The sequence below is a fragment of the Tamandua tetradactyla genome, chromosome 1 (assembly GCF_023851605.1).
Source record: "Tamandua tetradactyla isolate mTamTet1 chromosome 1, mTamTet1.pri, whole genome shotgun sequence".
Lineage (NCBI taxonomy): Eukaryota > Metazoa > Chordata > Mammalia > Pilosa > Myrmecophagidae > Tamandua > Tamandua tetradactyla.
The window spans coordinates 147,015,788-147,034,992 of record NC_135327.1 but is presented as its reverse complement, the minus strand read 5'-3'; the positions used below and the strand labels follow the sequence as shown (position 1 = coordinate 147,034,992).

At 38.2% G+C, this 19,205-nt stretch overlaps 1 protein-coding gene across 3 annotated transcripts in view; it reads left to right on the top strand.

Moving 5' to 3' along the window:
* Positions 1-19,205, top strand: part of LAMB4 (laminin subunit beta 4) — a 151,018-nt gene that overhangs the window by 92,400 nt on the left and 39,413 nt on the right. For all 3 annotated transcript variants that reach the window (XM_077166424.1, XM_077166516.1, XM_077166603.1), the window contains 5 exons: positions 1,708-1,893; positions 3,203-3,312; positions 6,986-7,106; positions 17,149-17,326; positions 18,414-18,557. In XM_077166424.1, the coding sequence (XP_077022539.1) occupies positions 1,708-1,893; positions 3,203-3,312; positions 6,986-7,106; positions 17,149-17,326; positions 18,414-18,557 (739 nt within the window). The remainder of the gene's footprint in view (positions 1-1,707; positions 1,894-3,202; positions 3,313-6,985; positions 7,107-17,148; positions 17,327-18,413; positions 18,558-19,205) is intronic.

The following is a 19,205-nucleotide window of genomic DNA, read 5'->3' as shown; positions in this document are numbered from 1 at the left end:
TATTTCCCACCACGTCTCTCAATACCAAAAATATTACTGAAGTCGGAGCCTCCCTTTCCCCATTTATCCTTTTCAGTTGACAGGTGACTGTTTTAAAAATTGCCCTGCTACTGTAGGCCAGGGACCATCAATATATATATCACCCTGGGGTCCTCATTGCCAGCTAGATAGCAAATGATCCACCTTCAGAGTAGCATCTTAGAGTCTCCTCAGGTAGCAGACTGGTACCAACTATCTCAGTTCAGGTTCCCTAGAAGCAGAGCCTAAGATAGGGACTCAGATTGTTGCTATTAAGGAAGTGCTCTTCAGGAAAACTCTTAAAGATGGGGAAGCAAACAAGATAGAAAAGCAGAAAGAGAAGACTAATGATGTGGTCTTGGGTATAATAAAGCTTAGATTGATCCATTGGGCATCTCATGTTTATAAATTGCAATCAGGGTTGTCCCACCCTATGAGACACAGGGCCAGCCCTTTTATACCCTTGGATCAGATGATCATTGGCTGTGAGGTACCCTGGGAACAGGGGATTACGGAAGAACAGTTTTCTGAAGAAGGGGACAACTATGAGCTGTTACCATCAACACACACACACAGCAGCTGGATGGGATGTACCCGCCAAGTAAAGGAGATGAGGGTGTAGGGTACCCTGCAGTGTCTGCTGCAATTTTGAGGTATTTTTTAAATGTTTGAAAAACTTTGCATGTAGATGGCTTTACTCATACCTCCATGTGTTTAAACCTTAGCACGTGGTGGTATAGTTACTTGTTTGCATTTCTGTCTGGAATTCAAGATTCTAAACTTCAATGTGGCAGCAGTTCTGTCCATTTCATCTTTGCATTCCTTATCCACTTAATTGACACTTACTTGTTACTAAATAAACATTTATCAAATGAAGGGCAGTTTGAGGTAGATCGCAGAGCAACTTGAACCCTAAGCTAGTTGGGGGTAATTGGGCACTATTCTGTTTAATAGTTGGGAAGAGTTTGAAATGTGTTGTGGGTGGTAGTGTACTATGACTTGGACAGGGGAGAGAGCAGAAGGAATAGCCAGGAGACTTCAAGCAACACAGACAAAAAATGACAAGAGCCAGAATTAGGGTGGAGGCTGTGAGTTTGGAGAGGCAGATGCAAAAGCAATTAAAGAGTTATTATCTACATGGTCCAGATGTCCCCAGGCTAACATCCAATAGAGACATCAGGGATTCTAGTCAATCAAGTGTGGGTTAGGGGTTTGTGCTTAGATGTTCCAAGCAGACAGAAGAAGAACATTTCTCATATTTTCATGGAAGAGATATGTGAATAAATCCATGTGGATTTTCTCATTGTCATGCACAAGTGTGCAAGCTCTGCTATTTAGGCATAGGAATATTCTCTTTCCCTGATGTTTTGTCCAGAACTCCTCAGTCATATCTAAGAAAACCCAAAGTCATCAATGTGGAATTTTCTCAGTTCATTAGCAGGTGGGGTGCTTAAAATTAAAATGACTTTCAGTGATACTGCTCTAAATCAGTCTTTCTATATAGTAACAGATGTCCCAAAGCTGCAGTTCCAACACATTATCCTTAGCAGGATTCTGGACAGCATCTTGGTTGGAACAATTTATCCAGGGCTCAGATGTGTCATACACACATCAAGAAATGCTTTTTTTTCTGAATTATTCTGGGCTTTGGCTGTAGGCACAGCCATATATATTTCTTTCCTATTTTAGGGTACAGCGACTTCCAGCCAGATACCTGCTGTTCACATTGTTTTCCGAGAGTTGGTTCCTGGGAGCCCAGTTACATGGACTGGACCTGGATTTGCCAGGGTTCTCCCTGGGGCTGGCTTGAGATTTTCCATCAACAACATTCCCTTTCCCATGAACTTCACCATCGTCATTGGCTATGAAATTCAGGTATCTTTTAACTCCTACTTCTTCAATGGTAAAAAGTGGATAGAACTATGTTCTCCAACTGTTTCTATTTCAGCCTTACTAGATAGGTTCATCATAAAATGATGTGCAAAAGTAGAACATATGGAAAGCATTATAAACTAAAGGGATCCCTAAAGATATTGAAGCATCACAGTGAGCTATGTGCACACATACTTTACCCCACAGAGAAGCTAAATTGGTGTTATATTTTTAAGTTACTAGGTTAAAGGAAATGGAAATTGAATGTATGAGAACAATTTTAAAAACTAAACACATACCCTAGCCACTTGAGAGTTATAGTTTGATTTAGTAAATCAATACATGTATAGATATTCAGACTCCCAGATTATGCAGAAGATGTATTTATTTGCATTTGAATTTTATGCTGTAACAAAAAGAGAGACTAAAAGCTGACTGCTTCTCTTGCTTCCTACTACCATCCTACAACTTTCCTCCCTTTACGGAAATATCTAAGGCAGAATAAAAAACAAAGTTTAAAAATACTTGATCTCGAGCATTAGTTCTTAACCTTTATTTTACATACCCATCCTTTTGATGATCTGAAAAAACATGGACCATCTTCCCTGAAAAAATATTTTATATGGCCCAGGATTGATCCCAGAGCCTCTGAAACCCTTTGGGACCACATTCTGCAGGAATTCACTGTGCATGATATGACTAAAACTGCAGCTCCATTTTGAAACTCTTGTTATGATAGTTCTCTATTTCTCACTTACAAATGGAAGCCAAGGGACTTCAGTGAACTTTGACCTGTGAGTGTGATAGAAAAAAATAAAAACCATTAAAAAGAAAAATATATATTAACTTTTCCATAGAGAAGACATATCTCTGAGAGCCTTAAAAGATTTTCCGAATTATAAGGCTTCCAGAGTATAGTTAATTAGTGTGTGTAGGTGTGGGTGTGTACACACACATGTACATATCTCCTTCTGTGAAGGATTCCAAATTGTCAGTCTTTGTTCTGTGATCCAAAGACAAATGTGGAGTCTTTGGAGACAGGGATTAAAGATTAGACCTGTCAGTAGTGCCAGGGATTTTCCAAGCCATTAGCTGTAGCTATAGCCAGAAACAATATCCTTTCTGCCTGGATCACAATTCAGACACCAAAAGTTGCACTTGAGTGACCCTCTAAGACTTCTTTCATCTCCAAAATTCTCATTTCCAAATAAGTTTATGTACATTCAGTTCCATGTACTATCCATTATGTATGTGTGTGTTGCACCAAACATGCATGGTCACAGTGACATATTCTTATTTCTTGCCTATGTAGTCAACAGCTGACTGGACTGTTCGGATCGTGGTTAACTCCCCAGGAAGGAGCAGGCACTGTCCACCCAAGACCCTAAAGCCTCGGTCTTTTGCCTTACCAGTGGCTGCCAGGTATGACTAGGACCTTACACTTTGAAAGTTTTTTAGAATTTTGTTCATGTATCAATAATTTTTACCTGGAAACTAAATTGGAGAAGAGGGATATTGAAGGGGACTATAACATTTAATGAGGGCTTACTATGTGCTAGACTATGTTTTACATTTAATATCTTCATAACAACTCTATGAGGTAGTGTGCTGGTTTGAAAGGATGTATGTCCCCTAGAAAAGCCATGTTTTAATCAAAATCCCATTTCATAAAGGTAGAATAATCCCTAATCAATACTGTATGTTTGAAACCGTAATCAGATCTTCTCCCTGGAGATGCAATTTAATCAAGAGTGGTTGTTAAACTGGATTAGGTGACGGCATGTGTCCACCCATTTGGGTGGGTCTTGATAAGTTTACTGGAGTCCTATAAAAGAGGAAACATTTTGGAGAATGAGAGATTCAGAGAGAGCAGAGCAGAACAACATAGCCACGAGAAGCAGAGTCCACCAGCCAGCAGCCTTTGGAGATGAAGAAGGAAAAAATGCCTCCTGGGGAGCTTCATGAAACAGGAAGCCAGGAGACGCTAGCAAACTAGAACAGATTTTGGTACCAGGGAATGGGGTGCTGCTGCTGCAGTTTGCAGATACCAAACATGTTGGAATGGCTTTTTAAATGGATAAGGGGAAGAATCTGAAGGAGTTATGAGAAGCTTGATAGAGAAGGCCTAGAATGCTTTGAAGAGATTGTTGATAGAAATGTGGATTCTAAAGACACTTCTGATGAAACTTAGACAGAAATGAGGTACGTGTTATTATAGACTGGAAGGAAGACGATCCTTGTTTTAACATGGCAGATAATCTGGCAAAATTGATGAGTGGCTTTGGCTGGAAGGCAGATTTTAAAAGCCATAAACTTAGATATTTAGCAGAAGAAATTGCCAAGTTAAATGTGGAAAGTGCAGCCTGGTTTCTCCTCAGAGCTTACAGTAAAATGCGACAGGAAAGAGATAAGCTGAGAACTGAACTCTCAAGGACAAAGAAACCAGAAATTGAAGTTCTGGAAAATTCTGGGCCTCTAGAAATGGTGACCCCAGGGAATAGTGCCCTACATGAAGATTTAGCCAAATGTGAAACCAGTCAGCCATTTCAGAGAAAGCCAGGATTGGAGATGGGGTTAACCAGGAAGGACTTATGGAAACTCCTTTTGTCTGATGGGCATGATCTAAGACTACTGCATAGAAAGCCAACAAGAGTGCTGTGGGACCTGTATAAACAGACCTGCTACCAGCCTGGACTGAGGGTGTTCAAAGAAGGGACACATTGGAGGAAAAATAACTTCAGAGGCAAAACCATGGGGGCTGGAGTCTGAAGTCAAGAAGCCTCAGGCCAGGAGAACGGACCCACCCAAACCCATGAAGAGGGTGATTTTACCCTGAACGCAGAGGATGGGCCTTCTACCTTGTTGCAGTGGAAGTCATGCCACCTCAGGCCTTGAGAGGGTGAAGCACATTCCTTGGGGTTTGGGGAGAGCCTGGCTACCACCACATGGTGGGGTTGAATATGTGCCCCGTAGATGGCAGAGAGCCCGGGTGCAGCCCCAAAGTTGGCTCCTCCCCAAAGGGTGGAGCCGAGAAAAAAGGTGGTCTCCCTAGTGTCCCTCAAGGTTGCATTCGGAGAGAGGCAGGCCTTTGCATAGTCCTTTGGAAAGGGTGGGACTGCTGCTTTCTAAAGCCCCGATGATGAATGTCTTTCAGACTTTGAAATGTAATGGACTTTGCCCTGCAGGTTTTCGAAACTGCTTAGGTCTGTGACCCCTGTGTTCCTTCCTCTGTACAGAAATGGGTATATGTATCCTAAGAATGCTCCTCCTTTGTATGTTGGCAGCAAATAATTTGTTTTGAATTTTTATAGGTCCAAAGCCAGAGGAGAACTTTGCCTAAGAACAGACCATGCCTGTAACTAACTTTGATAGAAGTCTGTACTGTTTCTAACTTTGTATTTCATTTGGTTTTGCTATTGAAATAGTTTAAGGATTTGTGATATTGTTATGAAATGCATGTATTTTGTATTCGGGGAAAACATGTCTTTTTTTAGGGTCAAGAGGGTGGAATGTGCTGGTTTGAAAGGATGTATGTTCCCTAGAAAAGCCATGTTTTAATCAAAATCCCATTTCATAAAGGTAGAATAATCCCTATTCAATACTGTATGTTTGAAACTGTAATCAGATCTTCTCCCTGGAGATACGATTTAATCAATAGTGGTTGTTAAACTGGATTAGGTGATGACATGTCTCCACCCATTTGGGTGGATCTTGATAAGTTTCTGGAGTCCTATAAAAGAGGAAACATTTTGGAGAATGAGAGATTCAGAGAGAGCAGAGCAGAATGACATAGCCACAAGGAGCAAAGTCCACCAGCCAGCAACCTTTGGAGATGAAGAAGGAAAATGCCTCCCCAGGAGCTTCATGAAACAGGAAGCCAGAAGAAGCTAGCAAATTAGAAAAGGTAGCTATTATCTTCCTCTGATAAGGAGGAAACACCAGACAATGTTTTAATGACTTGTCCAAGTCTTATAACTAGTGTGTAGCAGAACCAGGATTGCAACCCAGATTTCTTGACTCTAAATCCTGAAGGTTACTTTTGCATCCCCCAAATGACCTTGAACGTGGAATGTGGGAAAGTAAATTGCTACATGAATAATAAGAGTAAAATATTCAGCTTGCATTATCTCAAGCATCTGAGAGTTTAGGAGGTAAAAAGCTACTAATTTTAAGGCCATCAATTATACCTCATCAGAGATTTATGACAAAATAGAACAGAGACCCTGTTGATATTAGTATGGCAGGTAAGATGAAGGACACCTGTCCCATCCTTTCTCCGGAGCTGTCATGGCAACTCATAGCCAACAGTTTCTGAGGCTTTGCTATTTGGCACAATCTTAAGGAAAAGCCCCAAGAATCTGAGTGTGAATTGAGTGTCCAGCCAACCCACCTGTGCTGATCTAGACCTGGTCTCAGCCCAACACTGGAACCCACCTCACTGCACAGTTGGAATGCCACCAAATGCCATCACCACTTAGGTTATACAACTGTATGTATTGGTTTGCCAAAGCTGCTGGAACACAATATACCAGAAATGGAATGACTTTTAAAAATGGAATTTATTATGTTACAAGTTTATAGTTCTAAGATCATAAAAATGTCTAAACTAAGGCATCCAGAGAAAGATATATTGATTCAAGAAAGGCCAATGGGTACAGAACACCCCTGTTGGCTGAGAAAGCATGTGGCTGGCATCCACTGGCGTGTTTGGCTTCTGGTTTCAAACAGCTTCCCCAGGGGAATTTACGTTCTGCATCTCCAAAGATTTGGGTCCCCTGTTGGCCCTGTCACTTCTGTGGTTTCTCCAAAATGTTTCTTCTTTTAAAAGACTCCAGTAAGCTAATCAAGACCCATTTTGAATGGGTGGAGTCACATCTCCATCTAATCAAAAGGTCATATCTGCAATTGGTTGTGTCACATACTGAAAGCAATCAAAGTTTCCACTGGGCAATATTGAATTGGATTAAAAGAAACATTGCTGCCCCCACAAGATTGGATCAAGAAAAAGAACATGGCTTTTCTGGGGTACATAATGGCTTCAGACTGGCGCACTGCCCTTCTGTTGCTGAATTTTAGTTTCCTTCTCTTAATACAGAATTGTGCTGCTTCCCACACCCATCTGTTTAGAACCAGACATACAATATTTCATAGATGTCTATTTTTCTCAGACCTTGGAAGGACAGTCCCACGCTCATTCACATATCCTGGTTGATTCTGTAAGTAGCGTTATGGGTACCTCCTTCTAAACTAAGCTTCACTGCAATTCTCCTTGTAGATGCTGGTAAAAAGTTCCTTGAAAAATATAAAATGATTATATAAATCACCAACGTCTCATTATTAAAGTCTCCTAATAACAATTGCAAATCTATACAACACTTTGTGTCAGAAAGGGTTTGAAGTGTTTTACATAGTACATCATTTCATCTTCACAGAACCATTATGCCCATTTGCAGACAAGACTAAGGCCCTGGGCCACAGATTTAGTGTGTGAGGAGTGAGGAAGCAGAGCAAGACTGCCTAGTTGCAGAGTCTTTGCCCTGTGTCATTATACTACACTGACATTATAGAAAGTTTGGGGAAGAAATCCTACCTCCTTAATTATTATCATTTTGTATGTTCCTATTTTATATACATTATTCTTTTTGTATCATAACGAGAGTACTCTTATAATTAAATACATGGATTTTTTTCAATTCACCTTTTATCATATGCATTTTCTTCTATTGCTGTATAGTCTTCATACTTATTTTTATGATACCTATCATTTTAGTATCCCCTTGGGTGGCTCCTTGAAGTATCTTGCCCCTCCATTGTTAAGCCACAGAATTTCTTCCAAATTCCTTCCAAAGCCCTCACTGTGTGTAGCCCATTGGGCCCAGGCTTGTCACTGGATAGAGTTTGACATATAGTGAATTTACTTAATGTACTTATCTAACTACCCAACTCATAGTTATTTTAAGTTGATTCTAATTTTAACTACTATGTATATATGGTACATATTATTAAAATGTTTCAAAATATTTTTTTATTTCATCCAAGGGATTATGGCCCTTAAAATAACTTGCCAAATTATCTTATGGAAAGTATTCACCAATTACTATGGTCAGGATCATCAGGGATATATGAAAGTACCGTCTTCAGAAAAACTGTATAGAATTGTATAGCATTTTTAAAAAGATAATTTTGTGGATAAAATTGTGCTTTGTTTAAAATTTCATTTTTGGCATTTTAAAATGTAACAACCACTATGGAAATCAGTTTAGCAATTCCTCAGAAAGTTGAAAATAGAACTACCATATGACCCAGCAATCTCACTTCTTGGTATATTCCTCAAAAAATTGAAAGATGGGACTCAAGCAGACATTTACACACCAATGTTTATAGCAGCATTACTCACAGTTGCCAAAAGGTGGAAGCAACCCAAGTGCCCATCAACAAGTGAATGAATAAAGAAAATGTGGTTTATATACACATTATAAAAAAATAATGGGAAAAAAAAGTAATGAAATTCTTATTCTTGCTGCAACATGAATGAGACTTGAAGGCATTGTGTTGCGTGAAATAAACCAGCCTGAAAAAGACCAATATTGTATGATCTCACTTATGTGAAATACCTAGAAGAAGCAAATTTCATGGGGAAAGATAGTATGTTACAGGTTACAGAGGTTGAGGGGATGGAAGTGGGAGTTATTGCTTAATTGGTACAGAGTGCAGAGTTCTGTTTTAGGTAATGAAAACGTTGGGGTAATGGATATTGGTGATGGTAGCACAATATTGTGAATGTAATTAATATTATTGAGTTGAACACTTGCAAGTGCAAGTAGTTAAATGGGAAATTTTGAGTCATATATATGCTACTACAGTAAAAGGTTAAAAAATTTTATTTTAAATATTTGTAAGAATTTCCTCATATTATGATTTAATTAGTAAACTGTATCCCTACAAAATTTTATTATACCCCTGGCAATCAGTTTTCATGTTATTTATGGCTGCTTTCAAGCTAAAAAGACAGAGCTGAGCGGTTGTGACAAGACCATACGGTCCATAAAGCCAAAAACATTTCCTATCTGGCCCTGTAGAGATGAAGATTGCCAACCCCTGATTGAATTAGTTGTACTTCCATTTCTGATGAATTGCATCTTCTAAGTTCAATTTTTAATCATCAAGTATTTTAAATTTATGTGCTAGAACTTTGTTATATCATCATTTACTATAGAATTCAATATGAGGCAGGTATAAAGGATTTACAAGTTTCAACTATCATAGCAACAATATAAAAAAGGCATGGCTTTAAGATTATTTTGCCAAAGGTATTGTTACAAGATTTAGCAAGAAGAACAAAAAAAGGAAATAGGACACCCAGTTAAACCCAAATTTCAGATGAATAATAAATAATTGTTTAGAATAAGTCTATCTCATTTATTTGAGAGCGATATTTAGGACATACTTATACTAAAAAATATTTGTTGTTTATCTGAAAATCAGATTTAAGTGGGCATTCTACATCTAACAAGTCTAACCAAAGAGGGTCTAAAGTCCACAACCCAATTATCAATTTTCCCTGGTACAAAAAGGGAAAAAGTCTTTGCCCTCACCATCCCTGCCTTTTTAAAAAAAAAAGAAAGAAAGAAATATAAATAAGCCTTTTCCCAGCTTTACAACCCAGGAATGTCTCTCTCAAGCACCTGGAAACTATCTCTCTGAAATGCAACATCAAGGAAGATAGCCCCCTTATGACCCCGTCTCCATGGGAGTTTGACTTAGATGTCTGGCTCCCAGTTGTGGCTTTCTTCCTATTATATAGAGATGAGAGATTTTTTTTTATTTAATTTAATTTTTTTAAATACCAAAAAACACAAAGCAATGCAAACATTCCTATTTTGATCATTCCGTTCTACATATATAATCAGTAATTCATGATATCATCACATAGTTGCATAGTCATCATCATAATCATTTCTTGGAACATTTGCATCTATTCAGAAATAGAAATAAAATGAAAACAGAAAAAAAAATTTATACATACCATACCCCTTACCCCACCCTTTCATTGATCACTAGCATTTCAAACTAAATTTATTTTAACATTTGTTCCCCCTATTATTTATTTTTATTCCATATGTTCTACTCGTCTGTTGACAAGGTAGATAAAAGGAGCATCAGACACAAGGTTTTCACAATCACACAGTCACATTGTGAAAGCTATATCATTATACAATCATCTTCAAGAAACATGGCTACTGGAACACAGCTCTACATTTATTTTCAGGCAGTTCCCTCCAGCTAGAGATGAGAGATTTTATTATTCCTTCAGATAGAGGATAGAGGCAATTGGCAAACAGAATGAACCACCCATTATCAGATTAATTTAAGATGGGCTGTAGATGACAAATGGTACTGTAAATTCTCTTATTGGAGGGTTAGTTTTCTTTTATCTTGAGAACACATGTTTAATGGGTTGTATCCTCTTATCTATTAAAAAGGGTGAGATTTCTTTCTTTCTTTTCAGTCTCTTTAGCAGATTGCCTGTGATCTGGTTTAATGCTTATTAAATAATAAAATTATTTTTCTTTCTCTTTTAACTTTGTGGGAGGATTTCCTGGGGTGGGAGAAGATTTTATTTTAATTATATTTCCCCAACACTATCATTATTTCCTTATCTATACTTACCTTCTCTGCAAGGAGCTTTAAATGAAACTGCTCATGAACCAAAATATGAGTTAGAAAAAGAAGAAAATTTAATGTAACAGGGCTACTTCAGGGGGGAAATGAATGCTACAATCTGGGCACATTAAAAAAGGGGAGGAGGGAAGGGAGAAAAAAAAGGAAGTTCTATCACCAAGGAATGCTATTATAATAATTGTGAAACACATATATATAAGAACCAAGATACTCCTCATTTTGAATCCGTATACTAAATCTTTCTAAACGCCATATACTCTAAGGATTATCACTTGGTGTATTACGTGCATCCATCCAAATTGTCTGTTCATCACCCATTCACTGAGAGTATACGCGCCAGTCACTGGGCTGGTTCCTGCCCTCAAAGAATTCTTAGCCTGGTGCAGAAGACAGATGTGTTTTGATGTTGTTGTTGTTTTTAATCATTGCGATGATATTCAATAAATGCAGTAATGTAAGTGGATAATTTTAAATTAAGTAAAAAAATATGTCCACTTGTAAAAAAAGAAAATATATATAACCAGTTTATCAGTTTTCAAGTAATCATTCCCTTACATATGGTTATAAGACACCCTGAAACCTAATGAAAATTAAGAGAGCAACTTGATATTGTCAAACTAGCAGAAACCTTAGAACAGGCTCTAGATCCCTGTTTCAGATTCTCTAGAAGCAGAAGCTAAGACAGGTACTCTGGTACACATGCTCTATTGAGGGTATGCTCTGTGGACAAAAGGAGTGAAGGAAATAGGATAAGACAGGGGAAGGAAACGAGAAAGTAACTACTGAACTGTAGCTTCAGACACAGAGGTGTTTCCACCTTGAGCCAAAGGGGTAGGCCTATTTGTGCTCAAGTTGCTGGCTGCAAGCTCATTCCCCCACCCTACCCCTGGGAGGTACATAAACTCCTGGATAAGGCAACTCAATGCAATTTTCTAGAGAAGGGGACAGCTTGCAGTGAGTCATTAGCAGCCAGTGTTCATGGCAGCTGGAGGTTGGGTATACCAGCTTTGGCAGGGCACCAAGTATCTACTATTATCCCTGGCCAAGGATGTCCATAGGAGAAAGTCATTGCACATTTTATTATTGCAGATTAATGTAGTTCCACATCATCAATTTTGTTAGATACTTGACTGCTTGGAGCTTAGTTTCAAACTTTATTCTTCTCTCTACCCAGATTAACATTCACATCTAATATTAGGATGCCTTGACAAGAAGACCTTAGGCATGAAATCTATGTCTAATCCTGTATGCTCCTTCTGCACCAATGCCTTTTATCTGGCAAGCATAGTTTAAATTTGTTTTCAGTTACCTTTGTTATATGACATGTTTCCATAAAAATATGCTTAGACTCAAAAGTATATTAAACATTTTAGAACATAAAACTGCCATTCTCCTTTTAAACTGTGGAAGGGACTTCACTGACAGGGACTCTTTGTCATCTAGTCCAGCTGCTCGATTTTAGGAGTGGCCAACTCTCAACCAGCTCTGACTAATAGCTGTAAATAATTGTCCCTAGTTGGCTGTTCTCACTCTGAGCCCTGTCCTATCTAGGTTCCTTCTGCACCTCCTCCCACATGGTTTGTGTATGGAGAATGCAGATTTATGTCAATATCAGCTTATAGATACAATGGTAGAAATGTATATATACTTCTTTATTGAACAAAATGTTTATTAAGCACTTACTACGAATTAAACCCTGTGGTAGGGACAGGTGTAAACAAGACAAACATCATCCCTGCCTGCCTGAAGCTCAAACGGTGGTTCTCAACATCATCTACTCTGACTTCCCCTTTCAATTACAAATATTTTGTAACACCCTATATTATCTGAAAATAAAGTTCATAGACATTCTAACCTACCTGCTCATAAAACTTCCAAATAATATCAGTGTAATGTGCTAATATTAATAAGTTATAAAGAATAATATAAATAAAAATAATATAACTTATTTTTCCTTTAATTTCTCCTTTGTATTAATTTAGACTATGGAAAAAAATAAATAAATAATTATTTATGTACTTCAGTGTGTCTATGTGCATCAGAAGGCACAATGAAGTTGGTGGATGCTCATACATGTAGACTCACTGTATGTGAGACAGGTAGCAAAGCAGGTTAAGAGAGTTGTGTTGTATTGACAAGTATCTGGAGCAGCATTGCCATTGGTGATACAATTTTCTGAAATGATAAAAATATCTTAGTAAAGTTCAAAACAAAATTAAATATAGTCTCCCCTTGGTTTAGATGGTAATTGCTTCCCTGAAAAAATTCAGTTAAAATAAAAACTGTGAAAAGAAAATAATTTTACATGTTTAAAAAGCATAGAGTTAGACTCTCAACTCAGATCGTTATAAGGAAGGTTTTCACCTTCCTGCTTGTTCAGTGTAACAAAAAAGCTATAAGGTGCACGGAGGATTTTCCATTTTGTGAGACTGCCCTGAGCATTGCATGAGGTCTGGCATATCTGACCCCCACCTACTACATATCAGTAATGTACCGGACCCAGTCACTATGACAACCAAAGCTATCCACGCGAATTTCCAAAATGCCCCAAAAGGGATAGTGCCTCCCATATTGAGAACAAGTGGGCTGAGGTGGGGAGAGATGGGGAGTAGCAGAATTAAGAGATGAAACTTTGTATCCCAAAGCAATTGGAAGCCATTGAAAAGTTTTAATAGGAACAAAATGCATCTAAAAGTATCACTGTGACTATAATATAGAAAATTGGGGGCTCCCAGGAGTGGAAGCTGGGATGTCTGGTTAGCCACCACTCAGGTAATCTAGGTGGCCTCAATTAGTCGTGGCAGGGGAATGAGGAGCAATAAATTCATCCTAGATAACATGGAAGATGTAGAATTGAGCAGACTTGTGATTGATTTGATCTGTGTGGAGTGTGGGGTAGGTGGGGAGTGATGATGATGAACAATCAGGAATCAAAGAGGGTCATTTTCTTCTTAGCATTTGCTGGCGTTCTTTTTCTTTTTTTTTTATCTCAGCTTCTTTATTTTTTTATTAATTAAAAAAATTAACAAACAAAAGATTTAGAAATCATTCCATTCTACATATATAATCAGTAATTCTTAATATCATCACATAGTTGCATATTCATCATTTCTTAGTACATTTGCATCGATTTAGAAAAAGAAATAAAAAGACAACAGTTTATTTAGCCATTCCTCTGTTGATGGACATTTTGGCTGTTTCCATCTCTTTGCAATTGTAAATAACGCTGCTATAAACATTGGTGTGCAAATGTCCGTTTGTGTCTTTGCCCTTAAGTCCTTTGAGTAGATACCTAGCAATGGTATTGCTGGGTCGTATGGCAATTCTATATTCAGCTTTTTGAGGAACCGCCAAACTGCCTTCCACAGTGGTTGCACCATTTGACATTCCCACCAACAGTGGATAAGTGTGCCTCTTTCTCCACATCCTCTCCAGCACTTGTCATTTTCTGTTTTGTTGATAATGGCCATTCTGGTGGGTGTGAGATGATATCTCATTGTGGTTTTGATTTGCATTTCTCTAATGGCTAAATAAACTGTGGTATATACATACGATGGAATATTATGCAGCTTTAAGACAAGATAAACTTATGAAGCATGTAATAACATGGATGGACCTAGAGAATATTATGCTGAGTGAATCCAGCCAAAAACTAAAGGACAAATACTGTATGGTCCCACTGATGTGAACGGACATTCGAGAATAAACTTGAAATATGTCATTGGTAACAGAGTCCAGCAGGAGTTAGAAACAGGGTAAGATAATGGATAATTGGAGCGGAAGGGATACAGACTGTGCAGTAGGACTAGATACAAAAACTCAAAAATGGACAGCACAATAACACCTAATTGTAAAGTAATCATGTTAAAACACTGAATGAAGCTGCATCTGAGCTATAGGGTTTTTTTTTTTGTTTTTTACTATTATTACTACTTTTATTTCTTTTCTCTATATTAACATTTTATATCTTTTTCTGTTGTGTTGCTAGTTCCTCTAAACCGATGCAAATGCACTAAGAAACGATGATCATGCATCTATGTGATGATGTTAAGAATTACTGAGTGCATATGTAGAACGGTATGATTTCTAAATGTTGTGTTAATTTCTTTTTTTTTTCTTTCTTTCCATTAATAAAAAAAAAAGACAACAGAAAAAGAGATAAAATGATAATAGAGAAAAAAAAACTATACGTACCATACCCTTTACCCCTCACTTTCATTTACCACTATTTCAAACTGAATTTATTTTAACATTTGTTCCCCCTATTATTTATTTTTATTCCGTATGTTCTACTCTTCTGTTGATATAGTAGCTAAAAGGAGCATCAGACATAAGGTTTTCACATTCACAGAGTCTCACTGTGAAAGCTATATCATTGTTCAATCATCATCAAGAAACATGGCTACTGGAACACAGCACTACATTTTCAGGCAGTTCCCTCCAGCCTCTCCACTACATCTTGAACAACAAGGTGATATCTACTTAATGCATAAGAATAACCTCCAGGATAACCTCTCGACTCTGTTTGGAATCTCTCAGCCATTGACACTTTGTCTCATTTTACTCTTCCCCCTTTTGGTCGAGAAGGTTCTCTCAGTCTCTTGATGTTAATTCTCTTGCTGGAGTTCTTTACTGAGGAAAGCAGTCATCAGATATGTTTGGTTTCCGGTGCCTGTGGGACAACCAGTGGGCAAGTAGATCTGCACAGATCTGGAGCTCTTGTCTGCGATCTGAGCAGAAGTAGATTCAGATGTCATCAACCTACATATGGTAACTGAAACTCAGCAATGTGAAGGTCACCCACGAAGGAACTGTGGAGTATGAAGGGTCGATGAGTGACCCCTGAGGAATGGGTGGGGGGAGAGCAGGGAAAGAGAATTGCATTGGCTTAAAGAGTGAAGGGCAGAGATGGGGGCTGTGGCATAAGGAATGAATGAGATCAAAGGGAGGATTTTGCAAGATTTTGCAAGAGACTTAAGCATGGTTAAATGCCAGTTGAGAGGAAGAGATTGAAGAAAGAAAGCATAATCTGCAGAAAAATTTTCTGAGGCGAGTGGGGCAGCAGGATGCTTCTTGCATCATATATTTTCTTTAGTAAGCACTAAACATCAAGAACAGGAGGTAATCCCTGTGAGACTGCAGCTTTGGAAGCAGACAGGAGGAGGTTCAGTCCCTTTGGGTCTATTTCTCTGAGAAGTAAGAGGAGTAAGAGGCAATGACATAATGTGAGAGTGCAGGGAAAATGAGGTTAGAAGTTTGAGGAGCAAGAGACACTTTGAAATGGTCATCGAGGTATGATATCCTGCCAACTGGGTGTGTCAAAGGACAATTAGGGAAAGACTGGGGAGGGTTGGAGTTATGGAAACCAGTTGCTTTATGGGAAAAAAAAAAAGGGGGGGACTACCAGAGGGGATTTATCTGTGCCAGGTACAGTCTCTTAATTTGACTTGGGGATTAACACCAATTTTTCAATGCTATTTTTTTCCACCAGTGTTCAAAATGACCAACTTGGTGTGGATCAGTATGCTTCACTGACAACACTCTCACTCTAACATCCAAGTCACTAATAAAGATTTTAAGTAGTATTAGGTCATAACTTCTTCATGAAGTTACGTTCATAATCTCTTCTCAAAAAATATGGTGGAATTGCTTTTCTACACATAAATATAAACTATAGGTTATTCCTCTTTGTGAATAAGCTTATAATGAAACATTTATCCCCAGATAGCTGTATGGTTAAAGTCAGCAATTCCCAAAATGTATCTGGCAAATGTTAGTTTATGGGCTGTTAGTATTATTTGGATATAGGACCAAATGGTTAAATTAAGTGTGGAAACCTGGGTTTAAAAAGTACCTTCCCTGCAGGAGCTCTCAGAGTCTTTACCATCAATCTATATTGTGAATATCCAAGAGGCAGGTATAGTTTGATTTAGAGCACCACTATCTATATATAATTGAAAAAAGCAAAACATTTTTGAGGAAGATACTGTGAAATTAGAATTCCACAGTAAGACTTTGGGATGCATCATCAGAGCCATAATTTCTTAATTTATTACAAATAACCTAGTTTAAAGTTTTTTAAATCTGAGATAAATTTACTAGAAAGTAAACAATATAATAATGATGAGAGTAAAAAATAAAAGCTTATTCGTTTTCTTTACAGTAAATTAATAAATACAAACATTTAAATATTTCTTAAATAAATTGGAAGTCTTAAAACCTGCAGCCCTAAGCAATTTAAAGGATTGGATTGAGTCTTTTTTGAACCATTATTCATCATAGATCATAAATATTTCTTCTTTTACTACCAAAACGGACAGCTGTCTTCTTTTTTTTTTTTTTTTTTTGGGGAGGAAGGGAAGGAAAGACAGAGAGAAGGAAGGAAGGGAGGAAGAAAGGGAAACATCTTTAAACATTTTCTTGTTTTATTGTATTTTGTTTGTTTGTTTTTTGTTTTTTACATGGGCTGGGGCCGGGAATCGAACCGAGGTCCTCCGGCATGGCAGGCAAGCACTTTGCCCGCTGAGCCACCGCGGCCCGCCCGACAGCTGTCTTCTTTTCTCATTATTTCAAAAGCTTGGTCTTATTCCCCAAATCAATTCATTGGAGAATTTCTGCAGCAAGCAGGACTTAGATGAGTACCAGCTGTACAACTGTGTTGACATTGCCTCTGAAACAGGACCTCAAGTTCTCCCTGGTGCATGTGAGAGACTTGTAATCAGCATGTCTGCCATGCTCCACAATGGGGCAGTGGGTGAGTATCTGTTTAATAGATTGTACTGCAAAACGCCTGCCTGTACAAATGGCTTTTGGAATATGAATGAATCGATTTAATTCATTTTAGTATGCATGCCAAAGGACTGATTTAAATATCGATCACCCAGTAATAATTAGATGCCATCTGTTAATGAGTTTAAATCACAATGCACAATATACCTATGAAACAGGAGCCTCACAGTAGTACTGAAATGCTAGAACATTGGTCCTAAAAAAAAAAAAAAAATGTATGTTTAGAATCCTAGAATTTTAGGGCTGGAATGAAGTCTAAACAACACCCTTCATCCCCAACCTTTCGTTTAATAAATGATGCTGTTAGGATCCAAATGTTATATAACTTGTCAATGTTACTTAGCTATAAAGCCAGGTATCTCAACCTCAGCACTATTGGGCTAAAAAATTCTGTCTTTGTGGGATGTTTAACAGCCCTGCCCTTTACCCACCTGATGCCAATTAATACCCTATCCCCTACCCCGCCCCCATTGAGACAACCAAAAACATCTCCAACTTTGACAAATGTCTCCCAGGGGTATGGGTAGGAATCCACACACACATATACACACATGTACACACCACCTGTTGAAAACCACTTCTATAGATGACAGCTGAAATGAGAGTCTGGGCTTCTTTTATGAAGCAAATGCTTTTTCCATTGCAAAATAGGATTATGGATTCAGGATGCTCACAATCTCATGAAAGATATGGAATGAAGAAAATTTTAAAAATAAGATGTGATGATAAGACCAATAATAACATCAAAACAAGTAATTATTAAAACTATTTATTTTAAGCCTTTTGTTTTAAATAACGTTTATGGGCACTTCCTAGATGCCAAACACTGTTCTAAGTACTTTACAGGCATTATTTCATTTAATCTTTACAACAATCCCATGGGACAGATGTTATTATTATCCCCATTTCACAGATGAGAAGATAAAGGATTAGAGATGTACCAAACAAAAGAGAGAAGAAGTAAAGTTACTAAGGGAGGAGGGTGTTTTGTTGATCTTTGCAGATCTTGGTCACTTCCTTGAGCTCTCACTGCCTTCCTTCTTTCCCTGCAGCCTGCAAGTGTCACCCACAGGGCTCAGTTGGGCCCAGCTGCAGCCGGCTTGGAGGCCAGTGTCAGTGCAGACCTGGCGTGGTTGGGCGCTGCTGTGACAGGTGCTCAGCAGGAAGCTACGGTCTGGGGCAGCATGGTTGTCACTGTACGTAGCAAAGCACAGTTGGAGAAAACATGCTTGTTCACAACCTTGGAGTTTTTAAGGCAGGCAAAATGATTGGGGAAGGGAATGTGGGAATTTGAACTAAGTTATTCAGACTGTCTGTCTATAATAATGGAATGTACTGAAAAATTTTCTACCATACTTCCTTCATCCATACAATGGGCACTGCCCATGTACAGAGCATTTTGTATAAAATAAATTGTGATCCAGGATAAAATGTAGGAACGCCATGTAGGGTGCTGCCTGTGCTAAACAAACTTTACTGTCTGTCACATAAGCCCTGCCACTGGAAAGGCTAACACAAGGATGAGATTGGTAAATTGAGAAAAGGGATAATGTTATCATCACAGGTAAGCTGTTCCCTGCTGAGGATATTACCCATTCTGATGCTGGGGTTACAAGCAGGCTTGGAGCTCATTTCTTAAGCCATCCTTTAGAAAGGGCTTAGATAGGGTTCATTCATAGTTGATGATTTAGGCCCTTAGATTGTATTGTTCAGGGTTTATACCTATCTGTTCACAGTGGTAAATAATTAGAAAAAAAACACTGTTCCCCACTGAATCCTGCCTTAGGAACCATGAAAACGCCCAGATATTTCATCTGCTTCCAAGTAGGGAACCATATCTTTTC